This window comes from Mytilus edulis, chromosome 9, assembly GCF_963676685.1.
Source record: "Mytilus edulis chromosome 9, xbMytEdul2.2, whole genome shotgun sequence".
NCBI classification, from domain to species: domain Eukaryota; kingdom Metazoa; phylum Mollusca; class Bivalvia; order Mytilida; family Mytilidae; genus Mytilus; species Mytilus edulis.
In genome coordinates, this window is record NC_092352.1 from 55,739,515 (window position 1) to 55,762,238 (window position 22,724).

General features: G+C 32.6%; 1 protein-coding gene across 3 annotated transcripts in view; it reads left to right on the top strand.

The window, feature by feature from the left end:
- The window catches only part of LOC139488609 (serine/threonine-protein phosphatase 2A catalytic subunit beta isoform), a 39,524-nt gene that overhangs the window by 4,589 nt on the left and 12,211 nt on the right, over positions 1–22,724 (top strand). The window contains exons 5-8 of one of the 3 annotated variants that reach the window (XR_011656046.1): positions 149–310; positions 733–851; positions 1,527–2,497; positions 2,567–3,153. Coding sequence is in view for 1 of the 3 variants with exons in the window: in XM_071274334.1 (XP_071130435.1) it covers positions 149–310; positions 733–851; positions 1,527–1,599 (354 nt within the window). In the remaining 2 variants the exon portion in view is untranslated. Of the gene's footprint in view, positions 1–148; positions 311–732; positions 852–1,526; positions 3,154–22,724 lie in introns of those variants that run through there. The other 2 variants (XR_011656047.1, XM_071274334.1) reach the window with 2 other exon arrangements.

The window sequence follows — 22,724 nt, forward strand, 5'->3', positions numbered from 1 at the left end:
TATCAGATTATAATTATTGAACTAATTAATACTTATAAGAGGATTTTTTACAGGCAAAATTCACTGTACATAGCTACTTAACATCATGTAGGGGTTAGGTTTTAAAGATTTGTAATAACAATATGACATTTTTCCAATGTATTTATAGGGTCCCATGTGTGATTTGCTATGGTCAGATCCAGATGATAGAGGAGGCTGGGGTATATCTCCTCGAGGTGCTGGTTACACATTTGGTCATGATATATCGGAGACATTTAATCATAGTAACAATTTAACTCTGGTATCCAGAGCACATCAGCTTGTCATGGAGGTAAGTAGAATAGATAATGAAAGAATATTTACCTTGATTTTCCAGTGAAATAAAACACACAATTGCCTTCCTTTGATGTCATTCAACTATAGTATGAGGTTGCATAAAAAAACTCATCATTTTGTCATTTTATTATCTGAGACTACATGTACATTCTTAATAAATTGCATAACATTTGCTGGATTTGATCTGAATAAAGATGTGATATGAAATAGCTGAAAATACTGTAGCTTTTTAAAGAATGACTTTAATCATTCTATTGTATAATATTCTATGTTTGTTTTCAACATGGAAGACATGATAAATAAACACATTTCACATGTTTACAAATTGCTGAAAATATTTTTTAGTTTTGTTATAATACCACAATGCACATACAGAATATTTGTTTTAACTCCTGTATTCATTTTGCTTTATTGTAGGGCTACAACTGGTGTCATGATAGGAATGTCGTTACTATATTTAGTGCACCGAATTACTGCTACAGATGTGGAAACCAAGCAGCAATAATGGAATTAGATGATGCCCTTAAATATTCATTGTATGTATAGCTCTAAGAAATATAAATATTAGGTACACAGTGAAAGGTAAGGGGTCAGAAGTGACCCCTCAAAGATACCCAGTCTACTTCTTTCAGCCTATTATTGTATTATTAAAAATATTTTATGGGTTGGTTGGGAATTACTTTGTTGAAGAAAAAAAACATACATTATTAAAATAAAGAAATATGGTAGGATTTCCAATGTGACAACTATCCACCAAAGTTTAAAACGAAGTGGATGTAAACATATACATATTCAGCAACATGTGTCTAAATTTTCTGAAACTATCTAATTCTAATGTTAAGAGAACTGGGAAAACATAAGCGATTGTTTTCTGAAAATTTGGACACCTCAAGACACACATTAAAGTACAAATGAGTTGAAAAACTGTATGAAAATGAGATCTAATTTATTACTCCATATCCTTGGGTCACAGTTTTAACAAGCCTGAAAGAGCAGTTACGAAAAAGTGGCTCTTTCCAAAAATAGATATTCACATGCAATCCCAAATATTCTTCAACTGATATTAAAATCACATGTTATTGATTAACAAGTCATGTATCAATCTTAAATGATATCATCTTTTGATTGATTTGTCAATTGAAGTAGGTTTTATATAAAAGTAATTTATTATTGAAAGCAAAATTTATCTTGATGTTTTTCTCTTTTTACAGTTTACAATTTGATCCCGCTCCAAGAAGAGGAGAACCTCATGTGACTAGGAGAACACCTGACTACTTCTTGTAAACTTTTCATCTTTAGTGCTATCTCTGGACGGACATGGTGCCTCCACCATTACACATCTCTCTCCTAGCCTTGATATTGTGTTTAGAAATTATAGCCCAGCATTTTGTAATGCACATTGGACTGAGGGGTATTTTTTTTTCTGCAATCAGTATGTTTAAATGTTCAATTTTAATGTTGTTTTTCCAGGCAGAGTTGTGTCTGAAACTTGTGAATTCATTCTTTTTAAATGTTAATTTACAAATGTGCAATGTCATTCATGTAAATTGTTTTAGAAAAATTCTCAAAAAAAATAATAGCAGAAACTTGTGATTTTGTGTCAAATTGTAGTGTTCATAATTTTATATTTTTGTAAAGAATGAGTGACATAGACTCCCAGGTATTTCTTATGTTACCTGTCGAGCATATCACATAAGAAGAACATAATTATGCATTCATTTCTTCCACTAACATTTCTTCATAGAAGAACCCAATAATTAATAGCGTAAATAATTTGACATTGCATTTCAATGAGAGGTATATGTTTGATTTTAGTACTTGCACATGCATGTCACATTTTACAGTTGCAAATTTGAGTAAATGTTTCAGTGGAATTGCAGCAGTAAAAAAATATATTGATATCAGCAAGTATTCAAATACAATCCAACTTTCTCCTTGCTATTATGCTGGTTAACATTTCATAGAGCATTCTAAGTACCTATCTTTTATAACTGCAAATATATCAATTTTATATGCTTAATGAAATGAATTCCTGGTAATCAACATTTAAGGTGGTACCTAACACTACAGGGAGATAACTCTGTAAAGTCAGCTAAACGTTTTAATTACGTTGTGTTGTAAAAGGAATATTAAGCTTCTCAATGATCAAAATTGATGTTTGTCAAACTGCTATATAACCAGTGTAATTTTTCTGACAAAACGGTTGGTTCATATTTTTTAAAACTTTTATATTTTTGTTAAAGGGTCAAAGTAAATATTTTGACAAAATTTTATGAAAATTAAACGAGCCAAATTAATTTCAGTCAAAGTGTTGGGTACCACCTTAAATGTCTAATAAAAAAAATATTTTTTTTTTTTTCAAATTTTCTTAAATTTCACATCTGTCATATTGATTTTTTTTCTTAATGTTCGTGATTTGTACATTTGTTTGCTGTTTCCAAATATGCCTATTACTGACATTGCTAATTATTTGTGTAGCCAGAATAAATTATAATACTGATTCAAAACATTTTAACAAAATTGTGTAATGGTGGAAGAAGAAATTTTATTAGGAAAATTATCCATGTTCAATAAGATCCAACAGCTTGTTTTGAATCAGTATTAAATTTAAAATGAATGTTGCAGAATGCTTTAGAACAAATTTGATTTTATATAATGCTCTATTTATTTGAAAGATTTGTTTTTATGAACAAGATAGGTCAGAAAGGCTTTATTTGTCCCAAGCCAATTATTGTGTTGAAGTAAAAAGTTATTTTTTGATTGCCAGATGGAAATGGAAAACAGGCAAAAGACTTAATGTATTATAAATAACTCAGAAAATAAATATTGAATATATTAGCTTTGCTTATTGTTATTTATACAGTAAGGTTTCGACAGTAACATTGGCAGACTTGTCCGGTAACAGCTAAACAGTGGTTGGACTTGAGCATAAGTAATATTGAGGGAAATTAGAGGAAAAGAATTATTGAGGTTTTATTGTAAATTATGAAGAGAAAATTAAGTTTTTCCCTGCCATGGAAATGGTTTACATGTAAACAATATCATATTTCCCAGGCAAAGGTTACGATCCAGTCCTCTAACAAAGATTAATTGATATAGGGCCATTATTCTGAATGTTCTTCTTTTTGCATGGAATTTCATTTCATTTCTCTAATTTTGCTGTTGGCATTCAAGGTATTAAATTATTTGAAATATTATGATAATCAAATTTTCGTATTTGACAGATATTTGCCAAATTGGTATATAGCATTGACACAACAACACATTAAATCTAGAAGAAATATATTTTAAACTCTTTCATGAAAAAACGTGTCAAAACCAAAGTAACATAATGACTAGCAAATAATTTTTTCTTTATCCTAGGTAAAAAAAAATCATTTTAAGGTGAGTTGACTAATTGAGAACACATTTAGTGTCGGAAAATACAACATTTATCTTGGTGAAATTGAAGATGCAGAAGTGGGTTTAGTCCCAGGTCAGGTCAAATCAAAGCCTTTTCTGATACTGGGATTTGCTGTGTCCACGCTAAATATATGGCTTAAAGGATTTTTAAAAGAGCAAAAAAATGGTCAGCTAGTGGTCGGTAATGTCACATGTTTGTATATATAATTATATTTTTAAAGTCCAGTACACCGTGTTTGTGAAGTAAAAAATTAGGGTTCATACTCGTTGCATTTAATTTGCAACTGGAAGTCACATAGCTATCATTATAGACTATACTAGTGGAAAAGCTCAAATGAACAAACAAGTTATCTATCAACAATGTATCTGAATGATTTATGTCCCTGAGGGTATCACCAGCCCAGTAGTCAGCACTTTGGTGTAGACACAAATGTTAATTATATGGTCATTTATAAATAATTAACTTTACAAAAGTGTGAATTCATTACCGAACATAAGGTTTCTGACTATGGACATATAGGACACACATATGCAGAGGGTTCAAACTTAATGGGCACCAACCTTCACCCTTACCTGAAACAATAGTGTAACATCACTACATACAAAAACTCACTATAAAATATGACTTAACTCAATCAAGACATTAAAAAAAAAAACGGTGAACATACACTGAACGAATAAATTTCATCTATGATGCAGTGTTAATACAAAACAATAAAATAAGGGGTAAGATGTTATCAATATCAGAAAGACAACTATAAACTTGGTCAAAATGCAGCCTCATAAAATAATGGACAAGGGTAAATGAAAATAATTTCGTTGTAATGTATACAGTAATGACCGAATACGGAAATATTTTTACAAAATAAATAATTTTGTTGTTCACAGAGAACAGAAGTAAAAATTTATATTTGAAACAAAAGGTTTGAACATATTCGTCTCTCACTTTAAGCTACGGAGTTCTGGGTGTGAGAAGCTCCTGTCAAGGCCTCTGGCAGAATGGTAAGGCTGGCCTTAAACTCTTCTAGTGTAGCTGCTGTTGTGGCTTATTCTGGTAGTGTGTTCCATTCCCTGGTTGATCTTGGGAAGAAGGAGTACCTGTACTGGTCTTTTAGAGTACGCTGTTGGTGTATGCGGTGGCCTCTGGTCCGTGAATCTCCGGTTTTGTAATAGTTAGAGGGGTCAATATCTACCAATTTATTGTGGATCTTGTCGACAATAGTGAGGCGGTCTTTGCAGCGGCGATCTTTAAGGGGCTCCCATCTTAGTCTCTCCATTTAAGAGCTGACACAACCTGGGGATACGTCTTGGTATTCATTGAACACGAACCTAGCTGCCCTTCTCTGTACTTGTTCTAGGTCTTTTTCAAGGTTTTGTTGGTAAGGGTCTAATACGGAGGAAGCGTATTCAAGCGTGGTCTGACCATAGTGATGTAGGCATTAACTTTGACTTCTGGTTTACATCGTCCTAGGTTCCTTCTCAGGAAGCATAGTGTCCTTGATGCTTTGCCTACCGTCTGGTTGATGTGAGTCTTGCACTGTAGGTCGTGATTTATTGTGACTCCAAGGTATTTCCTATGCTCAACTGCATCTAGGGTGTGGTCATGTAGTTGGTAGTTCCTTATCAGTGGGTTTCTTTTGTTGGTTATCCGTATCACGATGCTCTTCTCGGGATGGAAATTCATCTGCCATCGTGACTCCCAGTCTTGGAGTTTGTTAAGGTCTTCCTGTAATGTCTCGCTATCATTAACGTTCTTTATCTTCCTATAAACTAGGCAATCGTTTGCAAATAACCTTGCATCAGAAGTTGTTGATTGTGGCAGGTCGTTAATATAAGCCAGGATTAATAGGGGTCCAATGACTGTCCCCTGAGGCACCCCTGAGATGACGTATAGGGGGTCGGATTTATGCCCTTCCAGTAATACGGCTTGTGTTCTCTTGCTTAGAAAGTCTTGTATCCACTTGAGTGTTACTCCACGTATTTTGTAGTAGTCCAACTTTACCATACAATAAGGTCAAGTTCGATTTGAGAGGTGAATTTTCTTATTGGTACAGATTTTTTGTTTATTTCAAGGTAATTCTATTATCAAATTGTTATTTGACAGTCTTCGATTTCTAACAAATATACACACGAGGGACCATAGACTACGAGGAAGTCTAGTTTTAACAAATTTGACATTTATTGTTCAAGAGGTATGCACAACTTTTTAAAAAAAAATGTGGGTTGAATTTTTTGAAGAGGGTCAATGTTCCATTAAAAAAACTCATTTTTTTGAAAATTTAATAAAAGGCAACAGAAGTATACCGCTGTTCATTGATTTAGAGAAAACAAATCCTGGTACCTTTGGTACTATTTACACCACTGGGTCGATGTCACTGCTGGTGGACGTTTCGTCCCGAGGGTATCACCAGCCCAGTAGTCAGCACTTCGGTGTTGACCTGAATATCAATTATATGGTAATTTTTATAAATTTCCTGTTACAAAACTTACAATTTTTGGAAAAAACTAAGGATTTTTTTATCTCAGGAATAGATAACCGAAGCCGTATTTGACACAACATTTTGGCATTTTGGGTCCTCAATGCTCTTCAACATTGTACTTGTTTGAATTTATAAATATTTTGATTTGAGCGTCACTGATGAGTCTTATGTAGACGAAACGCGCGTCTGGCGTATTACATTATAATCCTGGTACCTTTGATAACTATTTACAAACTAAAACCGAAGGAAGCACATCAACTATAAGAGGAAAACAACGAAACAACAGAAACATTGAGGTGGAACAAAAACTAACGACAATTCAACATACATAGAAACGAACTATTAGATAACATCTGCCATATATCTTTGTAAGATGAAAGTGACTAGTGATATTTTGACAGAATGCACATTTTCAGTTTGAGAATTATGCTGTTGGTGGTTTAGTTATAAAATTTTGTAACAGCATCTATGTTTTTCACTTATAAGTAAACAGTAGATAAACTAGTATTCTAGATTCCAAGTCACTGTACACGAAACGCGCATCTGACGTATATACATGTATAAAATTTAGTCCTGGTATCTATGATGAGTTTATTTACGTTCCAACATGGATTTTGGGGTGGCATTTATTTGAGCGACGAAACATTGCCCTGTGAGAATTGAATCGTTTTGTATATGTTGCCTTTATTTGCATAAGTAGGGCCGCGGATATGCGGATATTCTTTAGATTGGACAAGGTTGCGACTCGAATAAGACATCCGTAGGATATTGCTATTTTTTTCGCGGATTGTATATACGTTTTGTTATTTACTAGCATTGTATTTGTTGTATCATTCTATTGTTGGGTAATCTTTAACTGCATACTAATGTGAAATTTTACTCTTCACATGGCGACGTGCATATTAACTATTCCTGGACATGTAACTATTATTCTACAGTTATTGGACTTTCACAGTCAATGATTTCTTGTGAGCACCAGTTTGAAATTCCTTCAATTAAACGCAAAACCAATTAAATTTCGATTTCCAATCAATTGTAGGTTGGCCATCATTTGGATATTGTATATGCCGATCGTCTCCCAAGATATTCGTATTGATCATCCTAGAGTTAATGAACTTTTAACACCAAAGCTAACATTTCGTCAACAGTTTGTATCAAGGCCCAGTTTGTTCTGAAGGTATGCTTACGAATGAACGCATGAAAGGAAAACAAAAAGTTGTGCATTTGTTTTAATATCAGATTAGTTTTCCAAGAGGAACTAAAATTTAATCGTCAAAATCAAGAAATTTGTAAACTACTTATAATAATCACTTGTTCTCCTACTCTCTAGTGCAACCAAATTTTATACAGTTGTTGACTTTATGTAAGGTGTGTTTATCTTCATCTTTTCGCGATTCTCTAGAGTTCTTGCTCTTATCACCAAAAACTTATATTAACCAGTTTTCCTACAGTACGACTTTGATTGAACACTGTTGCTCACAATTACCGGAAAAGTGGCATTTCTTAGGGTTCAACTGAGTAGCATCATTTTTTAATAGTTGAAATGCATATTTTGATGATTGGATATTCCAGTTTGAATAAGTACTTTTATACAAAATAAAAAAAAATGCAAACAAGACATGTATATCTATGTGGACAACTATTTTCATGAAATACAATAGAATTGCTTGTTCTCATCTGTTTTTAACTTTAAATAAGAGGCAACAGTAGTATACCAGTAATTGAAAATCGATTGTCCCGCTTCATCATACAAATAAGAATAAAAAACAACGAAAAACCCATAAAGTAACCTCTTTTTATTTGGTGTGTCAAAAGGATAGAACGAAGAATTCTTGCGTTTTTTACACAATTTTGTGAGCAACAAAATAGACATAATTAGGTTAATGTGACAATAATACAGTCGACTCTCGTTATGTCGAAGTCAGCCGGACCAGAGAAATATTTCGAGATACACGTAGTTCGACTCAAACGAACACCGGAAGTTCGACAATCTAAGGGACACAATTCTTGCATAGCTTGATGAAGCTAAAATAAATCCGGGTAAATATGGCAAGGGGATCGATATTCTAGTATTCAGATCGATGTATTTGTATGTCACAGTCTTTTATTATTATAATGACATTATTTTTACTTATTCAATTGTTTCAATTAAATCAAAATCCTATGGCTTTTCCAAGAGAGTACATTTTTTTTTTTGTAATTTCCAATCGATAGTTTCGTTATTCAGGTCGGTTATAGCTGACAAAATTGTTTATTCTCGGATACAAGAGATTTAAGAAAATTTCTATTCATTTTGTTTTATCTCACTACTTCTGTTCAAAAGAAAATATAACAAGATTAAAGACGCCGTTTGAGTAGTTTTTATGTGATCATCAACGGAAGCCATACTCCTCACTTTATACACACCCAAGCGCATCAGTGTAAATCAAAAATTAAATTGTTTTGTAAACATTTTAAATACTTTTTCATAAACATTAACAATGTATTACTAATTATTTATAAAAATTCTAGAAAAGATAATCTTAGGTAAACACTCATGGAAATAGCATGTCATAAATCAATACAGTGGTCAGTGACCGGAAATCTAATTACACGTGTATTGTCAGATTAACTCTTCAATCCATTTAAATCCCGGAGGTCATGTTTTGACATATGTGTATTTAGTTCGAGATAAAAAATGAATTTTGAATGCTTTTCTTTATCTTGGGACCGTAAATATAGTTCGACTCAACCGAAATTTCGACTCATCCAATTTCGACTCATCAGGAGTCGGATTACATACTTTTGTATGGAATAAAGTTCGGGACCACGTGAAAACTTCGACTCATCCGAAATTTCGAGTCAACCGAGTTCGAGACAACGAGAGTTAACTGTAGTTATCAAAGGTACCAGGGTTATAATTTAGTACGTCAGACGCGCGTTTAGTCTACACAAGACTCATCAGTAAAGATCAGATCAAAATAGTTATAAAGCCAAACAAAGTAAATACTTGAAGAGCATTGAGGATCCAAAATTCCAAAAAGTTGTGCCAAATACGGCTAAGGTAATCTATTCCTGGGATAAGAAAATCCTTAGTTTTTTGAAAACTTCAAAGTTTTGTAACAACATAAATGGGACCAAGATTCCATGACTGTGTAAACACACATCACAGACATACAACACAATTGACTGATACATCCAAACAATGCGAAGTAGTTCTCGATTGATTATTACATAAAATGTAGCAATATAGAAAGAGCTTTGATATAACATTTGACACACGCAGCAATACATAATATGGTTTACAAACAAAAACCTTATATTGTTAGGAGCAGGGACAAACACTACAGGAAACTAAGGTTTAGCATTACGAAACTAGCAAAAAAAAAGGGATGAGATCAAGTTTTCTCATCTTTGATGGAAATTTCAAAGTTGCAAACCCAGGTTTCCCAATTGGAAGATTTTTCAATTGACATTAATTGAAGTAAATATTTCTTTGCATTGTAATGATATATTAATGTTTACTAAATAGACATCTGCCAACATTTGGGTATACGTTCCATTTTTCGAAAATGCTTCACTACTGTACAAGTAATTTCCACTCTTGAAAAAAATATGTTTTGGTTTAAGACGTTCTTTGATGCACAATTTTACCACAAGAAAATTGTAAAAGTAGAATTTGTATCGACCTGACTTCAACAGAAACATTCACCACTGAACTGCATTTTGATTTTCTGGAAATATGCAATATCTATTTACGAAATAACATTCCTTAGTATATGACAAGGACCCGTACATATTCAACTTTCAGTTTATCATCACCCCAGTGGCTAGTACGGATATTGTTTTGTTTAAATTTGCTGTAATAAAACTTTGAAAGTATTTTAAAATCAAGAATGTATCTCCATTATGCATAGCTCTGATTCCCTGTCGAGGTTTGTATCATTTTGGGTCCTATTTGGTTTAACCAGCTGTTTATACGTAAAAAGTAAAACCACAAAAATACTGAACTTAGAGGAAAATCTAATCGGAAAGTCCCTAATTACATAAGTTATGTTTCGGATTTTTCAATATTTTGGCATCGATCATCATTATATAAACTCATCATAGATAACAGGCTTAAATTTTGTAAACCAAACGCGTGTTTCGTCTACATTAGACATATCAGTATTATAGGAATCAGCAGTAAAATTGGTACCGTTAATGCTATGTAATTACTAGTCTTACTGATAAAGATATATCAAGAAACGTATGTCATATTAACATTGTTATCTTTGCTGTATAGTGCTGCTATTGACCTGGCATCTATACATGCGACATGTTTAAGGAATTTATATTATCATCTGGTATCATCATGTCTGACAGGAATTCCAGGAACTAAATATTTACCTAATTCAAGAAACCTATTACTAAACTAATTGGTCTGATTTTTATCTAAATTAGTTACTTGTCATTTAACTCTACCCAAGTGTAAAACAATCAACATTTTCTAGAACAAACAATAACAGATTATGAATAGTATGAAACATCAATAAAATGTCAAAGGACGAGAACAAATTCCACAATTGTCACAACCTAAAGATTTTATTAATGGCGAAATTAAGGAAATTAATATATATTGGATTTATTTCCAAGTGCTCCAATATTGGAGGGATTTACGAAAGAAGAAGAAGAAGCTGGCGAAAACAACATAATCTCTATTTATTGTAAGAAAGATTGTTTGAATGGGATATATTACTTGACAGCAGGATCGGATTAACGGAGATCAAAATTTAAACTAAGACATTAAGAAGCAACACAAATATGACTGTGTCCGTTCAAATAAACAGCACAAAAATTTCATTTGAACTTTTATCGATAAGTGAATTTATCTTGAAGCTGTTAAACAATCAACCATTGCATTTTGATGTTATCACTGGATATTGAAAATACGCAAAGATTAATTAAAAAATGTGTATTTCGATGAAAAAGACTTCATTAAGGAAACTAGTCTATACAAAAGAAAAATCGTATTAGATAGGATATAAACATAGGATATAAACATATATCCTGTTACCAGATCAAATAACTACCATTTCCTCAGTACAGTCACAAGTAATGTTATATTGAAACTTTCATGTGACTCTGTTAGTGTTAGAAGGGACGCATCTTTTATTTGGTGTCCTTTGGTGGAATAAAATGTTTTAGTTTTTTTTCAGATAATTTTCATTAAAAACACATTTCACTTGCTCAATCACATTAACTTTACCAATAAGATATTTTATCGTACAATATTAAACACGAATATTTGACGTCAATGGAATCATACATATATAAGTGTACTTAAAAACAATCCTCCCCAACTTTACTTTGAGAAGGTTAAACACAGCAATTACTCTTTGATGAAGTAGGCCACGTGGTTTGATGGGTACTTTTTTTTAAGACATACTTTTCCGATCATAATATTATACGCCATTTGAATTTCCTTATACCCAAAAAGGAACCAGAAACTTCATTTTAGTTGACGTAAAGCATCACACACTGATCAAAAGAAAAATCAATCTTGCGATCGTGAGAATATAATAGATACAAGACTTATAATTTGGTACGAACACTAGCGTTTCGTCTACATAAGAGTCACAAGTGGCACTCGTACCAAAACAGTGGCAATGATAAATCACATACATGAATAACATAGATAATTATAATTTAAAAAATCCGAAACCTTAGTAAGAGAGTTGAAAAGAACGTTTTCGTGTTTAATCAAGTTTAATCAATGCAATTCATAAATGTATATTCTCAAATTTCCCAAACGTTTCACAGTAAACAACCTAAGGCTTGTTCATCTTAACTCGGCATTATGTGATAAATCTATTGTTCACCACATCGTTGTATATTGTAAAGACTGAAACACCGTCGTAAAAGTGTCATTAGAAGTCATTCTTAATTACAACAATTGTGCAACATCTGATCAATTAAACAGTCAAGTAAAACTTCACAATAGATTAAAGCTTCAGAAACATGAGCTAAAATAAACCAAAGCTAGGGTAGGATCGAAGTGTTAGCAGTTCAACTATACTTTAGACAACCATCGTCTTGCACAAGAATATTAAAAAAATGGTGATGTCGCTTTCAAGGTTGTCATAAAAGATATTATCTTTTATCTTCAACGAAATATTGATACAGTCCATCACACTATTAAAGACATGATTTCAACTTTAAGTTAAGTTTTAGGAGCCCTTGTTTCAAACGCTTTCTTGGTATCAATAAGTATTTAACAATTCCTAAAAAAAAACGTTATCCGTGGCATACATATTACTTTTCTACATTGGCTAGAGGTATAGGGGGAGGGTTGAGATCTCACAAACATGTTTAACCCCGCCGCATTTTTGCGCCTGTCCAAAGTCAGGAGCCTCGGGTCTTTGTTAGTCTTGTTTTATTTTAATTTTAGTTTCTTGTGTACAATTTGGAAATTAGTATGGCGTTCATTATCATTGAACTAGTATATATTTGTTTAGGGGCCAGCTGAAGGACGCCTCCGGTGCGGGAATTTCTCGCTAAATTGAAGACCTGTTGGTGACCTTCTGCTGTTGTTTTTTTTTATGGTCGGGTTGTTGTATCTTTGGCACATTCCCCATTTCAATTATCAATTTTATATGTTAACATCTTAGGTATACATACTCCAAATCCAGAAGCTGTTGGAATGTTGCTACATTAGAATATAAAATGTCAAAATTGTTCTCAACCAATCCTCATGTGTATGTCAAGATATAAATTGACGCTTGCTGAATTTGGGATAGGCTTTATTTCAAGTGAAATACGATATATACGATCAACGTAGACTCTTTTCTGCTCTTTGGTCGGGTTGTTGTCTCTTTGACACATTCCTCATTTCCATTCTCAATTTTATTTAAGGCATTATGTCTTTCAATTCTACTTGAAAAGTTTCTGTTTGAGAAAAACCTTTGGCGAAATGTGTTTCGTAGTTGATTCATTTAGAAATGCCGACTGCGTGTTAAAACAAACCGTGTCCACCAAACTTAATAATTTTCCTTAGTAAATTAAAGATTTTAGGTCGATTTCAGGAAACAGTAGAACTGCTAAGAACCACATTTTGTTGTATATTATTTTACCCTTTGTATGGTATTTATATCATAGTCATTCCTTTTTTTTTTCAATTGAAACAAACATTTGAGACACCGAATTCTTGTGTGAAACATGGATAGATCTCCTGTTTTAATATGATTTCACGAAAAAGGCCTACGGTTGTATGTATGACAATAAACGCGTCAGTAAAGCACTAATTAAAAAAGTTAAAAGGCCAAATAAAGAACGAGTTGAAGATTACTGAGGACGATAAATTCCTAAAGGTTTTGCCAAAAAAACAGCTATGGTTATGTTTTCCTTGGGTAAAACATCCTCTGTGTTATGTAAGCAGTAATTTATATTTTTACCCTATCAATAATAACTAATGTCAATCCAGAAGTGATGACTATATACTTGGCTGGTAGTCAGACACATCTTTAGAATGTTAAATGATCTGATTCAAATTCTGCACAATGTTGATGAAATGTTGGGTTTTAGTGCTCTTCAATTTGATTTTTCTTATTTGATTTGACCTTTAACCTGTTATGATTCCAAGGTCACCGATTAGTCTACTGTAGACAAAGCACGTGCCTTGCAATCTAAAATGCGTGGTATTTTTTTCATTATGAGTGTAAGAACCATATTTTTGAATTTGACTTCTTATTCCTGGTATCTATGAAGAGTTTATTCATAGATCGTGTAAAAATCAATAAATGATAAAAAAAAAAAAAAAAAACAACAGCCAAGGACAAGGACAGATTATTCTAACTGAATCAAATTGTACTTAATGTAAAAATCGGTTTGGTTGTCATATGAACGTAATGAGATGTGGGATGTAGGCTTATGTGACGGCAATTCAATGAAAAAAATAATCGACAAACAAACACTCATGCATCCTATTTATATCAAACATCAAAATAATTTCCCATTAACTTTTCCTCTTTCATTTTTTAACGGCTGTCTTTACAAAAGATTGTCTCTTATTTTTTACGTATAAGCATAAAACATTAGAATGACCTTCAGGACCTACTGAATTGATTTCTAGTGGTATCAAATGTTCATGATAGACATTGAAATATATATTTACATAATCCTAATACGTGATTTCTTTTGCACACTATATTCTATTACCAACATTTATTGTTATTTTTCTATTTGCTTATTTACTACTTTTATCATCTAACGATACTCTTTTGGGAGTCGTAACTGGAATTAAAATCTTTGCGTGGCCAAGTTTTATAACCGTGAATCTATTTCTCCTGAGGTTAAATGTCTTTCTCAGAATGAGGAATAAACAAGTTTGAAGTTACTTGCGAACATTATCGGTATTATTCCAATTAAAATTGAACGGACTCACTGTTATATAAAAATAAGATATCAGGGGTACAATTAAAACACCAACATAGACTGACAACACAAGAAACCAATCAAAGGAGAGGTGGATTAGTGCTTTACTATTAGATGTTTTTATATTTAGTAATGAACAAGATAAAAATAAGAGTCGGATATATATTCATTATCCATTCAAAATAACTTTTATGTATTTTTTTTTATCATTTTGGTGCATTTCAGGACGAATATGAATTCTGTAATGAATCAATGTCAAAATCGATTGAGATAAAGCAAATCCGGGTTAAAAACTAAGACCGATAGAAACACATCAACTATAAGAGGAAACCAACGAATCAACAGAAAACGAAAAACAAACGACAATACATAGAAACATAAAAGGTTTGATTCTCTATAACACATCTTGTTGTATTAAGACACAATGACAAAAAAGAGGCAGGAAATAGAAATCACACAAAACAAATATTGAGACACTGAAATAACGCACGTATAGGACTAAGAAGCCTTTTTTTTTTTTAAACGCTAAACATACCAAAATTTTACCAAAAAGAGCACAGCCTTTCCCATTGTACTCCTATATTAGACACGTAGGTGTTAAATTGATAGAGGATTATTGAATGCAGTTCTAGCAATGATTTCAATAAAATGAAATAAATAAATAATTAGTTCAAATAAAGTTAAAAAAATGAACACCTTTTAGGGTGTGCTTGACTGAAATGATTAAGCATGAGGTTTTGGGATTTTGAAGGTTGTTTTTGTGCTTCTTTGTTAAATGTTTGTTTATTTTCATAGTAATTATGATTATGACACAATGTTGACTGCCATACCCCTATTGTTGACATTTTTACCTTTAATGTCTATTTGTTTTGTTCACACATCGTTGTCAATATCATGGAATTTTATGCGACTGCCATACAAATCAGAGGTATACCTAGCTATAACTCCAGGTTAAACCCACCATTTTCTACTTAAGAGATTGCCCGTACGAAGTCAGGAATGATGTAAATTAACTGTGGTCATTGATACTGCTGCACTTTGAATATTTCCTGATACAAATGCCTACATAAGGGGTCATTTACCTTCAGGAATATGAAAATAATTTTTATATGCACCCTTAAAAATGGGGATATTCTGTTTAACCTCTGTCCGCCCATCCGTCAGTCCGTCATTTCACCAGTCAATATGTCAGTCCTTCCGTCCGTCCCATGAATATATATCGTCGCATCTTTCTCATGAACAACATTACAAGGATTTCTGAAATTTGGTATCAAGGTTTTTATGTGTCAGCTATACAGTGTGATGCGTTTTCAGATTTATCACTCAACAACTTCCTGTTTACTTTATACTTTTAGTGGGGTGGAGATATTCACTTGTTCCTACATCAGTAAACTACTGTTTGACCTTTTCTTATCTAAAATATCCCAAATCGGGAAATCAGGTAAAAGACCATCGACGATTTATAAATTTTGTGAAAAAAAATCAAAATAGCATTGGTGTAATCAAATAGACGTGGTGTAATTTGTTGAAGAAGTTTTCGAATTTCCTCTAATACAACATTTCATAAAATAGGCCGTATACATTTATTTAATGTGTTTTGTCCTTCGACATTACTTGATTAAGTCTTTTTATAACTACAACCCACATTCGTCATAAATTCCACGACATACAAATTAAGTATTCCATCAGATTGATAGTCCCATTGACACGTATATCTTCATTATGCTATTATTGCTTCATCTACTTGGGAACTACATCATCACCTCTTCTCACAATTCCCCCTAGACGTAATAGACAGTAAATACTCTGTAAATCAGTTGCATAAGTAGTAATTTTCAATATAACTGAGTTCCATTACGACACTGTCTCTTATGTATTGAAATATAAATGATACTTTTATCAATACGGATATATTGGTTATACTTAGGGCTCACTGGAAAACTTGTTGCATTTTACAAGCATTTATGGTATTTTGAAAGGAGAAAGGGAAAACATGCATGATCATTTCTGAGAAAAACGAGGTTTATATTTATAGTAGAACATTGGAACGATTTGCAGAAAATTTGAACAATTTAAAAATTGTTAGGAAATTTAAAAGCACAGAAAGCTTCGAAAGATCACAATGAATCAATTATTTTTTTTCCTTCCCATATGACCGGTCACACGAACATCTTTAATCATTACAATAGAAGGCCAATGTCAATTACACCACTAATTGTGCGCCTTGTTAGTAGGTAGATCGAGGGTCTGTTGTATTGTTTTCATAGGTTGGTATTCATGTTAGCTTTATTATGAATTATCATAGAGAACGCTTTTAAATATAGTTTCAAATTCAATATTTATATCCATAGTTTAGGTAATTGATGTGTTATCATATTGAAGCTACTTGTTCAATATACACATGCCTACTTCCAGGACAACATCATTGAACATGTAGATGAATATTGTTAGGTTGATCCTACCTATACATTACACTGGATATTCAAATTACTGAACTAAAGAGCTCACCAACTTGTAATTGTTTTCCTAATTTGTAACATCAAAAGTAACTTGCTCCAAGTTGGTAATGTATTGTGGAATATAAGCAAAAATGCCGAAATACTCTTTCCTTAGCTCAAAATTATTCTACAAATATAGCCATATAAACAATAGAAATAAGAAATCTTTGAGGAATAACGTCTTCATTTTGTAAGACCGATCGTTTTGTCTTTTTACAAGACAAGAGAGCTGAGGAGAAAATATTATTGATTGATCGTCGTTGATGAAAGCCTGGTAGGAAATATATCCGGTTTCCTCATGACAGAAACGGATAAGCGATAAATCATATGATCTGAAAAGATTGTTTTTTAAGAAAGACAGTTTGCTTCGTAAAATTGAGCATATGGAGCCCAAGCTATGTAGTGACCACACTTTTTTTAGCGGTCAGCGTGGTACTTCAGACACGTAATACAATACAGAGGTCCGGGCATGACCGCATTTGTAAATGATTAATGGACGCACCTGCTTAACAGCTCTTATTTGCTACTTTTTTGATTTGTTTAAGAAAGAGAAATACCATAACACGAACATTCTCAACATCTTTATTATTAAAAACAGTTTTCACCTATGATACAAATTCGGAAATTCATCCCTAAAAATCATAAGTACATAAAATGACTGCTGGATTCAAACTAACTCCGAAAAAACAACACATTACAACATATAATTAACATATAAACAGTCTAAGCAACACAAAACATACCCTCCAAAAACCAAACCTAAGTGATCTCAGGTGCAGTTAATACTACTTATCGCTCTTCATTTGTGAACGATATTCCTACGGTAGGTAGTTTCATATTTATTCTGAAGCCCGGATTTGATTGCAGATCAAATAGATATTAAAAGTTTGAAATCATTTTTCACTTAGAACTTGACAGAACCAGCAATAAAAAATAAAATCTCAAAAATACTGAGCTCCAAGGAAAATAAAATCAGAAAGTCCCTAATCATATGGCAAAATCAAATGACAAAACACATCACAACCAAATGGACAACAACTGTCGTATTCCTGACTTGGTACAGGCATTTTCAAATATAGAAAATGGTGGATTGAACCTGGTTTTATAGCGCTTAATCTCTCACTTTGTACGACAGTGTCATCAACTTCCGTTATATTTACAACGATGCGTGAACTTAACATTGTTTGTAACATGTGTAAGATCAGATATAAAATTTTGATATCCAGTACAGTGACAAAAGATCCAGTTTCTCATCTATGGTTTACCTTCAAAACGAACAAAGAGGTAGTTATTAGGGATTTCTCTTAGAAGTGTCGTGAAAGTTCATATTTGGTTTCTTAGTGAATTGCCAATACATAATCGCTCTTAAGGATTTTATATATTAATATGATAAACACACAAAAACGTTGTTGTTCTGGGATTTATGTGAGGTAATATATACCTGCATTGGAAAACGCCTTTATAATCCGTATTTTTCAGGTTTTTAGTTTTTTTTTTAAATCGGAAAAGGAATGTGGGTGGGAAGGGGTAGAGTGGGATAACATATAACGATTTATTATTTGAAAATAGATACATTAACAGAAGGGTTTGATTATTTTACAATGATAGTGATACATGCAACCATACCATACAAGTAAATCAATTAATCAGCATCAAATGCATGCAACCGAAATGGAGTAAACACATATATACTGCACAAAATAATAATGATTTGAATTTATATAAATCGCACACGAAGGAAAACAGAAATCAACATAAATAAATAATGGATTGTTAAATATTTTAAAAGGCTGGTTGGAGGTAAATCACATTTATCCGCTTTTCTTGCACAGTTGCTGATGTCTATAATGAGAGCTAATGGATATCAAGTTTAATAAAAAAAAAAGCACGTCAAGGTAATCAAACAGTATTTGTTCATACTGAAGTTTGTCGACTACATGTCAATCATGGAGAATTAGAACGGGAAATACATTTGTAATGTAGTAATTGGTCTGATTAAGAGCTCATTTAGTATCTATGATGAGTTTATTTGACACAAAATTCTGTTAAAATGCTCAAATAATGGGTTTTTATTTTGAAATGTAAGTTTTTATTCTTTTATGCGTCCTGTTAAGTCTGACAACTTTTGTAAATATCAATGTCGCCTTGAGGCAGGAATAGTTCTGACTTAGAAGAACAAATACACCTAGCCTCAATCAAATTCTGTGGTCTTTTATCAGATATGTGTTCAGTGACGTCGTTACTTTCAAATATATGTTTCTATATGTCATGACACACACAAACATGTGGTACTTTGTTTATTCAAATCCATGCTTTTTTTTTTAGATAATTAATATCCGCCGAAAAGTCTTGTGAAAATCCATTGATGGTACCAGCGGGATTCGAACCCTCAATCTGGGGATTTAAAGGCAACACTCCTTTTCTCTTGATACAATTGTATTCAAATATGTACAATGAAACATTCACCATACAGTAACTGGTGTCACAAGCAGACAGTTACATACAGTAAGTTACAAACACATAGAAATGCAATGTATAAGTTCAGATACTAGTATGCTTATAATTAATATAATTTCTGCATGGTAATCTGTTACTTCCATAACGGGATTGTCCATAGCACTGTAACCAAATGAGCCAAAGAAGATCTTCCCTAACTCAACTAGTTGGACTACCTTTATATCTTCAAGTCTGCTTCACTCTTCCTCTTTTTCATTTTTCTGGCTGCGTACCATCCATCCGAGCAACTCACAGGTTCACTACTGTACAACCCCGAGACATCTACTCGGAAATCCTCTGGCTAGTTCCTGAGTTTCACCTAGATATGTCACGGTCATCCTATGATCGACCGGTCAACCACCATGACCATATTAAACTGTTTGAGCAAGTAGTAATTGCTCGCAGCACCATATTGTGAAAATCCATATATGGTACCAGCGGGATTCGAACCCTCAATCTCTGTATCTAAAGGCATCGCTCTTTTTTTCTCTTGATAAAATATTTTTCAAATGTGTACAAGGAAAAATTCACCAGACAGTACCTGGTGTCACAAATAGACAGTTACTTATAGTCAGTTAAAACAAATAGAAATTCGATGTAAGTCACATATAAGTCTTTTGTAGACAAAACGATCGTCTGGCGCAATTATAAAATTTCGATCCTAGTATCTATGATGAGTTTATTTGCAGCTATTTGAAATCTATTAAAATTAATTTTAACCTCCAATAAAAATTGCAAGTAATTGAACCCTTTATTTCAGGATGCAAAATATTGTTTTCACTTTTTATGATTCCAATGAAATATAATTAATGATAATAAAAAAGCGTACTCCATCAAACACACTGTTGCGTAATTTTCTTTTTTTTCTTTTTTCTATAACTTAAATATGAGAGCGATAATTTTCAACAACAGGTTATCTGGTAAAACATTGTATTTATTATGACATTTTGACGTTAATACTGTGGTATTTCCAGATTGACTTTTATTACCCATGTTATCTGAGCTTAAAATGCATGAACATAAATATCACAGTTTGAAAGGGGAAAATATCAATACTAGTCACTGTGCTTAAACGGCTGTGGGTAACTTAAGTTACTCACAGCCCAAGATGGAGCCGCCTTGCGTCGGTTAGATACTTTTCTTCTATAGAATAACAATACCACGAATGCATCAATTAAACAACTGAATTTAAAAGTTGTATTAATCGTTTAGGGAAACCCCTAAACTGGAAAGGTGATTAAATTCTACAAAATAAACGATCACAGCACGATTTTGTAAAAACACTTAGGCTGTCCGTAACTTCAAAACAACTTGTCCGTAACTTTTTTTCATCATACCAATAGAGATGTCCGTAACTTTCAAAGAATCGACATAAGCGGATGTAATGTTTAAACTGATGATAGAGATTACATCGAATACATATTCACAAAACGAAGTAGATGTCTGGTATGATATAATTCATTGTATCGATTGAAGACAAAATTGGGGAAAATATGAAAAAATCACGATAAATCCGCAAAACTCGGGTCTCATTTTGTATAACGTCGGGGTGCTCGAATCGCCTAGTTCGGAGGGTTGTTTCCGATCATAGCAGATAAACTGTTGAAACATCATTGTTCGTTTTTATTTTTGAACATATAGACTACACAAGTATTTTTTACACATACATGTAGCATGTATACACTTACTGATTTTCTGCCAGCAACGACAAAGGTAGCGTGAATCCGGGTTTTGGAGGGGAACCCAAATTGCCCAGGCATGCAGTTGATAGACTATACGAGACTTAAGTGCACAAACTTTTCCCGTCTTTTTGAAAAAGCCAAAAACTCTTTTCTCTCATCCCCACAAAAACAAATCCCATCAGCATTGACAGTAAAATAAATGGGAAAACTTGTATAAATGAATAAACCTAGTTTTACAGCTAGCTGCATATTTCATTTGTATGCAAGTTGCATTAAATCTCATTAAACTGAATAAAACTAAAAGACACAATAGGTCAAAGTCAGTGACAATAAAAGGAAAAGAGCAGTCAACATAGTGTAACAATTCGACATAGTATATAAAAATATAAATAACTACGTAGGACAACAGGGTAATTCAATAGTCTAACAACCCCTGATAACATACAAAGAGAGAAAAAAAAACATACTAGGAAACATATTCAAATAATCATAACACTATAACTAACTGGTGGGATGTATAAATACCGAGCAACGTCAAAGAGTATTCATCAAAATACACATAGAAAGAAACAGAGGTGAAGGTAAAACGCAAACATATAATTAAACTCAAAACATTAAACAGTATGGAAAAGCCTTGGTCTGACAAGCGAAAAACGTCGATAAGACGCACATCAGTAAATAAAAGTTCAAACCATAACCAGGATGGAGTACCACAAACCCCACATAAAACTTCTGTGGTGTAAGTATGATGAGTTAATAAAATCACATTTGGTGGTGAATGAGTAGTATAAACAAATATGATGTTAATTGTTTTCTAATTGTTGAAATTATAATTTTTAAAATTTTAAATCAAAAGTTACCCACATCTAAAAATAAAGTTACGGACAGTCTGCTTAGTTTCGATCAAAAAGTTACGGACATCTTATGCATTTTTTAAAGTTGACCTTGCGCTTTAGTGAACTCTATATTAACAAATTTATGGTAATTGTTAGTCATTTCTTTATTCAATAATCCTATAAATATTTACATTCTACATGAAAAACTTCGCAAAAGGTACATTTTGTATGAATAAAATATCAACGAGTTTAGAGTCCGCCATCTTGGGCTGTGGGTAACTGAAGTGCTAGGGTTTCTATTTGCAGAGTATAAATTGTTATAACATTCTTCTTGTTTTATATACAATGAATTAAAAATTTATTTTGTTTTGAAAAAAAACCCAATATTTGTACTCATTTACCTAAAAATGGAGCAACAACATATCACAGAACCTTTTTATTACGCAACAGTTGGTCCCCAAGCACACACTTTATATCAGTGAAGACAGTAAAATTGACATTGAAAAAAAACAAAGGAGATTCGTTATAAAACCATTCACTGCATCACATTTTATAGTTATAAACCAGGATGTTTTCTCATCGACGTTTATTGTATGAAAATATAGCATATGCAGTTGCGCTTAG